The sequence below is a fragment of the Trachinotus anak genome, unplaced genomic scaffold (genome assembly GCF_046630095.1).
Source record: "Trachinotus anak isolate AG129_WGS33_773 ecotype Australia unplaced genomic scaffold, CSIRO_AGI_Tana_v1 ptg000021l, whole genome shotgun sequence".
In the NCBI taxonomy this organism is placed as follows: Eukaryota; Metazoa; Chordata; class Actinopteri; order Carangiformes; family Carangidae; genus Trachinotus; species Trachinotus anak.
Window position 1 is genome coordinate 17417745 of NW_027273872.1, and position 12875 is coordinate 17430619.

The window sequence follows — 12875 nt, forward strand, 5'->3', positions numbered from 1 at the left end:
TTCATTAGTCGTAAACTATACATGTGTTTGGTACATGGATGCTCGCAAGTGAGAATGTGAGATTGTGAATGTAAATGAACTTTGTGGTCTAGTAAATCATTTAGTGAGAAAAAATGAAATGTAGAAAGTGATAGTTCCTGATTTGTTTTGTCCGTATAATAGATGATACCCTGCAGAAGAAGGTCAGCTGCACTGCCTGTGGAAAACAAGTAAACCAGTTTCAGCGCAACTCTGTGTATGAGCATCCTGCTCTCAAAGTACTTATTTGCAAGGTAGGAAAGTCCAACATTTAACACATTACACACGTTAATAACCATTACGGTGAAATTCCCCCTGACATTTTTCAGTCTCTCCATTCTTGGTGTATTGTGGTCATATTATTTCCTGTTCCTCTAGTCATGCTACAAGTATTACACAAGCGATGACATCAGCAGAGATTCTGATGGGATGGATGAGCAGTGCAGGTACGACCTTTTGCACTAGACCAAGAAAACATTGTGGTTTATTTGCGATAGTGACAAGAAGACGCACAATAGCAGTAATAAGATATGAATTCTAACATGGTAGGCTTATACATTATAGATTACATACATACTTAATACATTAATACACTTATTACACTGATTTAACCATGATGGTTCTTTTATGACATGGAACAAACACAAAAGCGCTTTTTTTTGTGTGTGTGTGTGTATATTTAAAGTGTATGACACAGGTGGGTAATGCTTTGAATATCCCGTTGAGATTAACATTTAATGAAATGAGTGAAAAGTATTTCTGACCTTTTTATTCATTGCTTATTTCTTAGAAATGAATGTTTTTGATTTTATAGCTTTTGGCTCAATCCTTATCCATGTGTCAACAATTTGGGAAACCTTAATATAAGTGGTCGTAATTATTTAAGGATTTTAAAGACCTTATTTATTTTATGCCCTAAAACTCCGTCAAACTTTTCCTCCCCAGGTGGTGTGCTGAAGGAGGCAAACTCATCTGCTGTGACTACTGCAACAATGCCTTCTGCAAGAAGTGCATTCTGCGCAACCTGGGCAGGAAGGAGCTGTCAGTCATTACTGATGAGAACTCAAAGTGGCACTGCTATGTCTGCAGGTCGGAGCCCCTGCAGGATCTGGTCTCCAAATGCCAAGGTATCATGGAAAAACAAGAACACTTCCAACTCAAGCAGCGGAAAGCAGATAAAGCAGATAAAACAGAGGAACGTGAGGGCAAGAGACACAAGAACAAAGCAGTCAAAGAGCACAAAGCAGTTGTCAATGGAAAAGAACACACAGAAGGCTCAGGGACCATGACATTTTCCTACAGAAAACTGCAGGTACCCAAAGAACTCATAAAGAAAGCTAAAAAGCTTGTTGAAACTACAACTGGTCTCAACAATACATTCATCCAGTTCATACAGCAGGAATCTGAGGAGCAGGAAGATAAATCTATCAGGTGTCGGCATTTGAAAGCCTTCAGGGCAGTGCTTGCTGATTTGAAGAAAGCCCACAGTGCTTTGGAGGAGGCTTTGGAACCTGAGTTCAAAAGCATGGAGTTGCAGAATGGTAACGAAGGACATATAAGAAAGACCACTAGTGTTGTAGCCCCTGTAGAAAACGACCACATGGATACTGTGGCGGATGCAGTTGATGAGGCTGATGCAGTTGAAGAGCAGGAGGAGCAGGAGCAGGACGAGCAAGAGGAGCAGCAGCATAAGGAGCAGGAGGTGGACAATGATCAAGTTTCAAATGAGACTGAAATGAAAGACAACCAAACAGAAATTGATGGAACCAAAAAGACAATTAAAACTGAGGTCTGTGACGATGGACTAGTATCAGCTGGTGAAATGTCTTTAGATCATGACATCATGTCTGTTCCACCTTCGGTTCCTGAAGAGCTTTTTCAGATGGTGGAAAGTCTTGCGGAGTCCACCATGCTGTCACAGCCTGACACAGATTTAGTCACAGACACTGATGCAAAGTCTAATGGAAACTCAACAGACTCTCAGCGCCCACAGCCCAAGGTGAAGAACCTCATAGTCAAACTGACTCCTGTGCCGGTCGTGACAACATGTGGGTCAAGGTCCTCCAGGTCCAAAAACAGAGAAAATGATGAAGAGATGGAGAAAAAGTGTAAGGAAGAAAGTGAGGAGGAGAAAGATGCTGCTGCTGATGTAGTAGATGGGGCAGACAGCCCACCACCCAGCCGTCGCTCTAGTAGAGTGAAAACCACCCCCTTGAGAAAGCAGGCTGAGAATAAGGGCAAGGAAGAGTCCTCTGAGTCAGAGTCAGAGGAAGATAGTAAGGGCAAGGCCAAATCCACCAAGAAATCCAGTAACGCCAAAAAAGAGGATAGGAAGCAGACCAAGCCTTCAGTGAAAAAGACACTGGACTCTGACTCAGACGAAGTTCCTCACATACTGCTAGAAAAAGCTGCAGAGGGCCACAGCACCGATGAAGAGCAGGGAAGCACGAGTGCTAAAAAGTGTTTATTCAAATTAAACAACACGTCCACACAGGATGCAGACAAAGCATCCAAACGTAAAAGGAAGTCTGAAAGCTCTGATTCAGACGTAGAGAAAAAAAGTAAAAAGACTTTCAAGAAGAAGAAACAAAATGGTTCAGACTCCTCCAACTCTGACTCTGAACAAGAGAAGGAGATGAAGAGTAAAGGGAGTACAGCGAAGAGGAGATCTAGCCGGGTGAAGAAACAAGGTGAAGCAAAAGAGGAAGACAAAAACTCACCTGAGAGGAAGGCGGCCGAGCGGAAAAGGTCTTATGAAAAGAAGCGTAAGGGAAGGAGCCCCAAAGCAGCCTCCAAGCTGCAGTCGTCATCCTCCAGTGAGGATGAAGAGGCTGAAGGCGGCTCCAGCGATGACAGCGACAAGCAAAAGATCAAGCCCATTGTGGAGGATAACGTGGTGGGAGGAAGTGGAGTTTTCCATCAGTCCTCAGGTAATTTGGTCGAGAAGAGCAGCGTGTTTAGTGGAGCTCAGCTCAGCATCAGGTTAACTATCACACAGCTCAGCAAACCTGACTTTTAATTTCATATGATATAGGAAAAGGTCGACATTTGCTTATTTGTTTTCTTGCTGAGAGTTGGATGAGAAGATTGATACCAGCAGCTGGTTAGCTTAGCTTAGCATAAAATGTTGAACAGTTCCTTTAATGGCCTGTGTGCTCCTCCAGTAATATGTGTGTTACTTTGTTGCACAGGAGATGAAGTGGATGACAAAGAAGAAGTCTCTCGGGTTAATGAAGAAGATGATGATGATGATGATGATGATGATGATGATCCTGAAAACAGGTACATGTTTGAATAACAACAAATTGCAAAGACCCTCTCCACTAGGGATAAAGACAGTTGGTCAAGTTATTCATCTTTATCATTTATGGTCAACAAGGGAACATCTCTTCTACTGTGTGCTGGTTTTTACAGAAAGTTTAAGGATTTGATTTGTCACAGGTAGAGGTTTTTAACCAAATATATTAACTGGGCTCTGCTGACAATACTTTCTCCCAGTGCATTTGCATTTTTGACCGATTCCCACAGGAATATTACAGTATCATCATATTTCTATAGGCTACCTGTGTTTCCATCAGTTATCCATTCACAAGCTCTAAAGAGTAATTAATATCCTGTTACTGTAAAATCACAGTGGAAAATTGCTGTGTAGAGATAGCAAAGCGCTATCTTTGTGTCTGTAGTTGAGTTACTTGGAAGAACTTCATGAAAGGAATTATTTAAAATGTGGATGTCTAGTCTGGAATTTAAAGTGTTTCCACCGATCACTTCCCCCGCCCCAGCATTAAACAAATTTTGTACAGGCAGCTTAGCAGCTTTTTATTTTGTGACTAATGTGAATCCCTCTCATGTTGGATCTGTGTCTGTGTTATTTCTGTTCCTCTGAAGGATTGCAAAGAAAATGCTTCTCGCCCAAATAAAATCCAACTATTCTTCTGGAGCAGAGAGCTCCTCTGATAATGAAGGAGCAGATAAGGACAAAAAGTCCTCCGATAAAGTTAAAAAAGAGGAGGATGACGATGAAGAAGAAGAAGAGCAGCAAGGTAGCAAACATTTACTAAATATATCCAGGTCTTTTCAAGTAACACTCTTTATTGCGTATCGTCTCAAATGATTTGTCTCTCTCCTTGAAGATGACGAGGATTCAGAAGATTCAGGTTCTGATGTTGAAGTGAAGAAGCGCGGCCGACGCCACAAACTGCTTCGTCATAAACTCTCACTGAGTGAGGGTGAATCAGGAGAGGAGAAAGCTTCCAGTAAAGAGAAGAAGAGCAAGGGGGGCAAGAGGAAGTCAGGGCGGAAAGGTTAATTCAGAATTTGTAAAAATTTGCCATGTGTCATGTCTAACTATATATGGGTGCAAGTATTCTGAGCTCTGTGAGACTGGCAAATGACTTTTGTTTGCTTGTCTGTTATTTGTCTGTTAGTGGACAGCGATGACTCTGCAGACTCAGACTTTGAGAAGTCAGAGTCAAGCGCAGAGTCGGGGATAAGCGAGGAGGTCAGTGAATCAGATAACGAGGGGAAGCGTCGAAAGACAAGGTGAGTAGAGAGAACTCCATCCAATCAGTTGTGGTAATTTATTTCATCGCCACTCGATCGAGGGTGACCTCCTGCTCCAGCTTAGACAGATTCTGCTTTGTTTCTAGAGCTTCGAAGAAGAAGGATGAGGAGAAACAGAGAAGTTACAAGCAGAAGAAGAAGCGACGCAGGATCAAAGTTCAGGATTCCTCTTCCAGCAATGAGAAGGTGTTTAAAATGCAGTACACTTGGAAGCAGTCTTGAGCTGTCCAAAAGTTTCCTTTTTTTCATGACAGGATTTGCCAGTGGAGGGGATGGACCCAAATAGCATTTACTAGTCAAGTCATGCATGACACATAAAATGTTATTTGAACTTACCCCTGGAGTGTGTTGTGAGGCTTATTGAGGGCACAAATTAATCATAGGCTTGGCTTGCTACTGATCATAGGAAGTGAGTTTTTCTTCCTAAGGGCTGAAGATCAGAGGGCTGAATTTAATGTTCATTTCCACAGAGTGGAGAGGAAGATGATGAGGACCAAGATGGAGAAGGACGCAAAGGACGTAAAAAGATCCGCAAAATCCTGAAGGACGACAAGCTGCGGACAGAGACACGAGATGCTCTGAAAGAAGAGGAGGAGAGGAGGAAACGTATAGCTGAGAGAGAGGCACTCAGGGAGAAACTACGTGAGGTAAAAATGAGAAGTCCTGCTGTTAATTTGGAGCACAGACTGTAGGTTCAAAGCTCTGAGCTGTTAAATCCACTAGCGTCTAGTGATCTGACAGAACTGCATGCAAGGTAAAAATGTTGAAGATCTCTTTCAGTCCTGCGATACAATTTTGGGAATTTCCCCCAGGAAATTAGTTCGTAGAAGGGGTAATGCGTAGAACTGTATCATGTACATTAGAGCTGCAACGATTAGTCTATTGACTGAACTTTAATCTACAGCTATTAAGATAAAAAAATTAATCGTATGAAAAGCCTTTTTTCATGCAGAAATATTGATCGATGGATCCAGTTTCTCAGATGGAAGGATTTGCTGCTTTGTCTTATGTGATAGTAAACTAAATATTTTTGCAATTTGGACTGTTGTTTGCAAAAAAAAAAAAAACCAAGGAATTTGAAGATGTAATTCAAAGAATATTTTGAGAATATTGTTTTGTTCCCCCCGCTACTTTATACACAAAATGATTTATTGAAAAAATAGCTGGACAAATAATCAACAATGAAAATAGTCACTAGCTGCAGTCCTAGCATATGTTGCATATGACTGAGGGAGACTGACAACAGACCAACACACTGCTGATTGCACACAGTCTGTCAGATCAAACAGCTGCAGAATCAACTCTACTCTAGGCTTTGCTCTAAGTAATTTAGAGTCCAGAATCTACTCATCAAAGTGTGAAAAACAGCAGGAGTGGAATGAGTCTCTGTGATTAGAGTCCTTTGTCTGAATCATAGTCAGTATGTGCTTGGCAGCTCTGGATGAGCTTGTGAGATTATAAAATAACAACATAATAAAGTGTTATGTTTACTGAAATATTTCATTTTTTAGAAGGGGAGCATGTTGGTAACTTTGCTCACTGTGCACAATTTCATGTGTTTGCCAGTAGGGAGAATAAATTGCATAATGTATTTGGACTGATTTCATAAAATAACACGGCAGCAATTGGTCTCATTTGGCTTTCTTCACCTTAAATCCAGATATAAATGTATCTGGACAGACAGATGAGCATGATAGCATACGACAAACCTGAGTGCACCCCTGGTTTCAGTATCACCAAAAGGTTAAGTAGTTACAAATCCTGTCCATTTATTTAGAATTGTATTTGCTTTAGCCAAAGACCAAGAAGAATAAAGCAAATTAATGTCAAAAACAGAAATGTTGGCTAATTGAACTATAGTTGGTGCACCTCGGTGGCTCACCTGGTAGAGTGCATACCATTAAGGCAGCGGCCCTGGGTTCGAATCCGACCCGTGGCCCCTTGCTGCATGTCATCCCCTCTCTTTCCCTGACTTTCCTGTCACTCTCTCACTGACCTATCCAATAAGGGCATTAAAAAGGCCAAAAAAAATAACTTAAAAAAAAAAAATAAAAATAATTAAACTATAGTGAAAAATTGACATGAAGAAAAATGGGCATCTTACTAAAATTTGTAAAAATCAATTTTTCTGTTAGGCAATAGTTGACTGACCTTACTTTCAAAACAAATGTTACATCTTTCCCGCGATTCCCTTCTCCGTGCCTCTGCTCCTTCTTCAGGTGATTGTGGTGGAGGAGTCTTCCCAGGTGACATGTCCCATCACCACTAAGCTGGTGCTAGATGAGGACGAAGAGACCAAGGAGCCGCTGGTGCAGGTGCACAGGAACCTTGTCACGAAGCTCAAACCTCACCAGGTTGATGGTAAGGACAAAGTGAATTTAGTCCTTAGAAACGTTTGAGCTGTACAGTGATATTAGCCAAGACAAGCCTGTATGTGTCACAGTGAGAGGCTCTGGACCAGTCGTGGCTCATCTGTATTTGTGTTTTGCTTCAGGGGTGCAGTTCATGTGGGACTGCTGCTGTGAATCTGTGAAGAAGATTGAGAAGTCTTCTGGCTCCGGCTGTATCCTGGCTCACTGTATGGGCCTGGGAAAAACTCTGCAGGTGAGGAGGAGAGAGCATGCTCCTGTGGGTGAAAATAACACTAAAGCTGCACAGCACGAAACAAAGAAGGAAACTTAAGATGCACATGATGCCCTCACTTTGGTGATGCATGTCTGTCGCTCTCAGACAGTTTAACATGTATCTAGATACATGGTTTTGTCATTTTGAATTGACAATCAAACAAAATGATTGCTTTTAGTCGCTGGTATGCTTTGGATTAACTCTTATTATTAGTTACTCACCTCATGTTGACTGGTTTTACTTTCCTTCACTGTTAGTCTAGAGCAAAATTCTTAGGTGTCCCAAACCTGCTGTATTGTCTGTCACAAATATGAGAACTTTCAGGTGGAGCCTGTCAAACCCCTGATGAGTGTGATGGGTATCTGCAAGACTGTGTGGTGCCACATGATGTTTAACTGTAGTTCTCCTTTTGCCCTGTAGGTGGTGACACTCCTTCATACTTTGCTGCTTTGTGACAAGCTTGACTTCACTACAGCACTGGTGGTTTGTCCCCTGAACACTGTCCTTAATTGGCTCAACGAGTTTGAGAAGTGGCAAGCAGGAATGAAGGATGACGAGAGTTTAGAGGTAGAGTTGCTTTTGCAAAATTTCAAGTTGTTCCCATTTGTGGTTTTTGTTTTGTTTTGCTTTATTTGTGTGTGCATGTTTGTTCTTCATCACACCCCTGACTCACGTCTTCTTTATCTTTTCAAAGATGTCTGCACAGCATATTGATATTTGCTGTGTTTAACAGGTGACTGAGCTGGCTACAGTAAAGAGGCCACAAGAGCGAGCATATGCCCTCCAGCGATGGCAAGAGATGGGCGGCGTTATGATCATCGGCTATGAGATGTACCGAAACCTGACGCAGGGCAGGAACATCAAGAGCAAGAAGCTCAAAGAGACCTTTCAGAAGACACTGGTTGATCCAGGTATGGGGCTGCTATGTGTCAGAACTGATTGTCAAAGTATATATGAGCTCTAATGAGATTGAGAAAAGAAAAAAAAAATCTGATATAGTCAATTCTGATTTGAGCCTCATTCACCTTTTGTTGTATCAAAAATATGTTTTGTGGCAGAGTGGCCTCAGTCTGGTGTGAATTAATGCAACTTTAAGTCACTCCAAGATGACGTTCGTTATAGTTTGCTTGCTTGTGGTTCACTTGTGGGCGGAGGTAGGTGGTTGAGTAGGTCATCCACTAATGAGAAGGTCGATGGTTCGATAACTGGAAGTAGTTTCGACACTCAAAGTGTCCTTGCGCAAGATACTGAAGGTGGCGGTGCCATCAGTGTATGAGTGTGTATGGGTGTGATGTATGTATATGAATGGGAGAATGTGCCAAGCATTGTAATACATAGAAATATGCTACATAACCATTCCCATTCATACAGCATGTTGCAAGTAAAGGTGAAGGACAGCCGTGATGGAGGTGTTAAAGTTTTTCAAGTGTGTTTATTTATTGAGCGAAACTCAAAAGTATCATGATGGGTCTGATTTCAAAAGCATATTACTGCAAATTCACAGCTGACACCCACTGTAGATTAATGTACAATGTAATGTCACCATATGTGGTATTAGTTTGCATGTGCATTGCCAGTGCTAATGACTGTTCTTTGTGAATGGGTGTCCGTTCAGGAGTGAGACCTTGCAGTGTTATCAGATATTGGCCTAAAATACAATATAATCATAACTGAAGAAGTCCATAAAACATCTCAAAAGTCATCTTTCTGTTGTTAACATGAGTTACTAACTCATACCATTGTGGCTGTATAAGCTAGCCTAATGAATATCTGATGACTAATCTTTTTTTCAAATGTGTTTCCAGCTGTTTTCCCTCTTGTTTTTAAGCTTTTCTTTTTTCTCATTCACTTACATCAGGTCCAGACATGGTGATTTGTGATGAAGGCCACATCCTGAAGAATGAGGCCTCTGCGGTGTCCAGAGCGATGAACAACATCAGGACGAGGAGGAGGGTTGTGTTGACTGGAACGCCTCTGCAAAACAACCTCGTTGAATGTGAGACTGTCTGGCTGCAGTCCTTATTTTAAAAAAAAAACAAAAAAAAAAAAAAACAGATAGTCAGGTTTCATTTAGATGGTTTTATACCAAGATTTTATTGGGTTGTAGATGTGACTAAAACTTCTAATCTTTGTCTCTTTACCAGACCACTGCATGGTGAACTTTATCAAGGAAAACCTACTTGGGTCAATTAAGGAGTTCAGGAACCGCTTCATTAACCCCATCCAGAACGGTCAGTGTGCCGACTCCACACTACATGATGTCCGAATCATGAAGAAGAGGGCTCACATCCTCTACGAGATGCTTGCCGGCTGTGTCCAGGTAAAAAAAAAAAAAAAAACAAACAAACTATTGACTCAGGTTCTATTTTCTGTTCTCTTTGTCTCTTAAAGCTACTCATTTATTTCTTCTTCCCACAGAGGAAGGATTACACGGCGCTCACCAAGTTCCTGCCTCCAAAACATGAATATGTGTTGTCAATTAGAGTGACTCCAATCCAGTGTAAACTCTACAGATACTATCTGGAGCACTTCACAGGTGAGAACCATGCTCTAATGAAGCTCAGGGTTTTGAGAAAGGCAGAGCCATTTGATTGCTTGGTCCAAACTATTCTGATCTTTTTGGCTGGTAGGAGCAGCAGAGCCTCTAGAGGCTGCTAGCTGGGCTACAGTATCAGGACTGATTGCCCAGACAGGGCTTTAGCCTAGTCTTAGACTAAAACAAAATTCAATTGAAAATTCCACTGGAAAACATACGTAGGCTAGGACGAGTCTAAATCCTACTGCAGGAGTCTTGTTTCTGTTAAAATTGCTCTCTGGACTGAGTGTCAGACAAGGTTTTTAGATAAATGGAAAGCCTTTCTGGTCCCTCGCTTTTTCATGCAGTATTGTTAAGTCGTTTAGTGGACTTTTCTCTCTGAATGTGGCCCACGACGTGTCTGTGTGTGTGTGTCTGTGTGTGTGTGAGTGAAAGAGTGGCAGCTGGCAGAGTGCTGCAGGCAGGGTTTAAGCCCAGTTTCCCACGTCTCCCTAATGAAGAGCTCTGGGAGAGAGGGAACAGAGGGTGGGGGGTAAAAGGGGGGGAATGGGGGCATAAAGGAAAGGGAAAGAAATTTTGAGGCAGGAGGGGCCAGAGGTTTTACACCAAAAGCGAAAACAAAGAACAGGAGAGCTGGTATGTAAGAGGAGGAGTGCGGGGGGGCGCGTTGGTGGTATGTGCTGTGGCTCATTAGGCTGGGTTGTCCACAGGGCACAGTGCTGATGTTGTGACTGTGGCTCTGGATCTCCACAGTGGTGTGTTTGGACCCGAGACCACCAGTCAGTCCGCAAGGAAGGAATAGCCACAAATGTTCCCTCCTTTTGCCGCTGCCTATGTTAAAGCCACCATAACTTCCGACCTCCCAGGGTCAGTGCAGCTCAACTTGCAGAGCAGGTACAATATTATCATTTCAGCAGCTGCCCCTTTACTCCAATTTGTTCATAGTCAGGTGGTTAGGGGGAGAGAGTTTGTTGCACTACGTTTTCCACTCTCGTCAGTATGTATGAAGAGATTAAGGGCACGCTGTCAAGTACATAATGCAAACACACATCCATCTTCCTCCTCACACTCTTTCCCTTGTGTGCAGGTGTGGGGAACGCTATGGAGGGGGGCCGGGGCCGTGCGGGGACCAAACTCTTCCAGGATTTCCAGATGCTCAGCAGAATCTGGACCCATCCCTGGTGCCTTCAGCTGGACTACATCAGTAAAGAAAACAGGGTAGGGCTGTGGAAGACGAGACTAAACCACACTAAATACTAACTCAAAAACTGGGAATACATTAGCACAAATCACACACACACACTGCGGGGAAACAATAGAAACACAGTGCTGACAGGTCATGCACCAGGGGAGAACAACACACATATTGCCACTGCGGCAGAATTTTTCCCTTATGCATCATTTCTGCTATCCATGATCCAGCTCTCAGTGTTTGCCTGACCTATATCACCACGCAGCGGAGCCTCACACAAGTGCACTCTCTTGCAGGGTTTCTTTGACGAGGACAGCATGGACGAGTTCATCGCCTCAGAAACAGAGGAATCCTCAATGAGCCTGACCTCGGAGGATGAGAAGACGAAAAAGTAAAATCAGATTCACTTCCTTTTTTCTTTGTACATTTAAGCAGAGATGACCTCATTTAACTGCCCGTCTTTATTTTGTCTGTTACTCTTGCTGACCCCGTCTCTTCCACTGTTCCTCTTTAATAGGAAAAAGAAGCAAGGGAAGGGAAAAAAGAAGGGATCTGATGACTCGGACAGTGATGATGTGGAGGTCATCAAAGAGTGGAACACCAGCTCTCGGGGCAGAAATGGAGAGGGCAGAAACAGACCAGAGATTGTTGAAGAACGTGAGTCTGGTGTATTTACTACACATTAAGGCCCAGAGTTGTATATATGCGACATGTGATGCCATTCACCACTTTTTTCTATGTATCAGGGAATGTAGCCTCGTAGAAGCCAGCTTGAATAATACAAGTTCAACATACAAGTTCCTTAATTTCCTGAAAAATTCCACCAGAAATTCGGGACATATTTTGGACTTCAAGGCCTAGTTTTAGAGTACAACAATAAGCAGCATAATGTTTTAAATTTTGAACTGTATTTAGGTTTATTTTTCTGACTGGTAAAAGGTGACCCAGTGAGCTGAAAAGTATTAATTATACCCCTAACCCAAGGTAAATCCTGTTTATCTGGCTTTGCAACACTTTACAGGTCACCATATTACAAATGTCATCGTACTATTACATTTATAATGTTAGGAAAAAGTAGAAAGCTGATGTCATACTCAAATGCATGAATCGACTGGCCCAAAAGTAAACACAATAAGGTAACAAGCATCAGGAACTTGATTGAGCACATAAACATATGGAAAACGGAATAAATATTTAATGACATTGTTGCTTTGGTAACGAACATCTGCACACACTGCAGCTGGAGTTCAGTAGGAAAAACATAGTGAAGCTCAGTATTGATGAAACCAGTTGACTTTGTTACAGCTCGTTCTGAGACTTCACTGACGTTTCATCTGTCATTTTATGCATCAAAAGCGGCTCGGCCCTCTGGCTCAGCACCCGGGAGTCCCTCCGCTGACTGGCACAAGGAGTTTGTCACTGAGGCTGACGCTGAGATCCTGGAGCACTCTGGAAAGATGGTGGTCCTCTTTGAGATCCTGCGCATGGCAGAGGAAGTGGACGACAAAGTGTAAGTCTGTCTGTAGTCTTTTTTTCTGTTGCACACTCTTCTGTTTTCAGTGTGACTGAAGTGTTTGGGTTAATCACAGAGTGACACATAGCTGTAGTAAGGTGATACTGATGTAACTTATCTCCTTGTGTCCTCAGGTTGGTGTTCAGTCAGTCTCTCATCTCTCTGGACCTAATTGAGGATTTCCTTGAGCTGGCTTGCAGAGCTAAAGACGAGGAAAAAACCTCTCCATACAAAGGTACCTTTTTAGTGCCGTCTGACACGGCTTGTTTTATTCAAGAAGTTTTCACTGTACTCTGCTGACATGTCTGTTACTGTTACCTTACTTTGCTGAATGATCCTACATTTGCTTATGATCAGCTTCCCTCTGCCTGTTATGATTTGAAAGGCTGCGCTTGGTTTCATGATGTGCTAAAATCACCAAGCAATGT

General features: G+C 42.4%; 1 protein-coding gene across 2 annotated transcripts in view; it reads left to right on the top strand.

The window, feature by feature from the left end:
• The window catches only part of atrx (ATRX chromatin remodeler), a 31602-nt gene that overhangs the window by 2491 nt on the left and 16236 nt on the right, over positions 1 to 12875 (top strand). For both annotated transcript variants that reach the window (XM_071457142.1, XM_071457143.1), the window contains exons 6-26: positions 163 to 272; positions 397 to 464; positions 964 to 2948; positions 3210 to 3300; positions 3907 to 4061; positions 4152 to 4322; positions 4446 to 4560; positions 4668 to 4767; positions 5052 to 5228; positions 6801 to 6942; positions 7076 to 7185; positions 7627 to 7773; positions 7940 to 8117; positions 9065 to 9202; positions 9351 to 9526; positions 9625 to 9742; positions 10830 to 10960; positions 11231 to 11325; positions 11452 to 11591; positions 12291 to 12444; positions 12582 to 12682. In XM_071457142.1, coding sequence (XP_071313243.1) covers positions 163 to 272; positions 397 to 464; positions 964 to 2948; positions 3210 to 3300; positions 3907 to 4061; positions 4152 to 4322; positions 4446 to 4560; positions 4668 to 4767; positions 5052 to 5228; positions 6801 to 6942; positions 7076 to 7185; positions 7627 to 7773; positions 7940 to 8117; positions 9065 to 9202; positions 9351 to 9526; positions 9625 to 9742; positions 10830 to 10960; positions 11231 to 11325; positions 11452 to 11591; positions 12291 to 12444; positions 12582 to 12682 — 4602 coding nt within the window. The remainder of the gene's footprint in view (positions 1 to 162; positions 273 to 396; positions 465 to 963; positions 2949 to 3209; positions 3301 to 3906; positions 4062 to 4151; positions 4323 to 4445; positions 4561 to 4667; positions 4768 to 5051; positions 5229 to 6800; positions 6943 to 7075; positions 7186 to 7626; positions 7774 to 7939; positions 8118 to 9064; positions 9203 to 9350; positions 9527 to 9624; positions 9743 to 10829; positions 10961 to 11230; positions 11326 to 11451; positions 11592 to 12290; positions 12445 to 12581; positions 12683 to 12875) is intronic.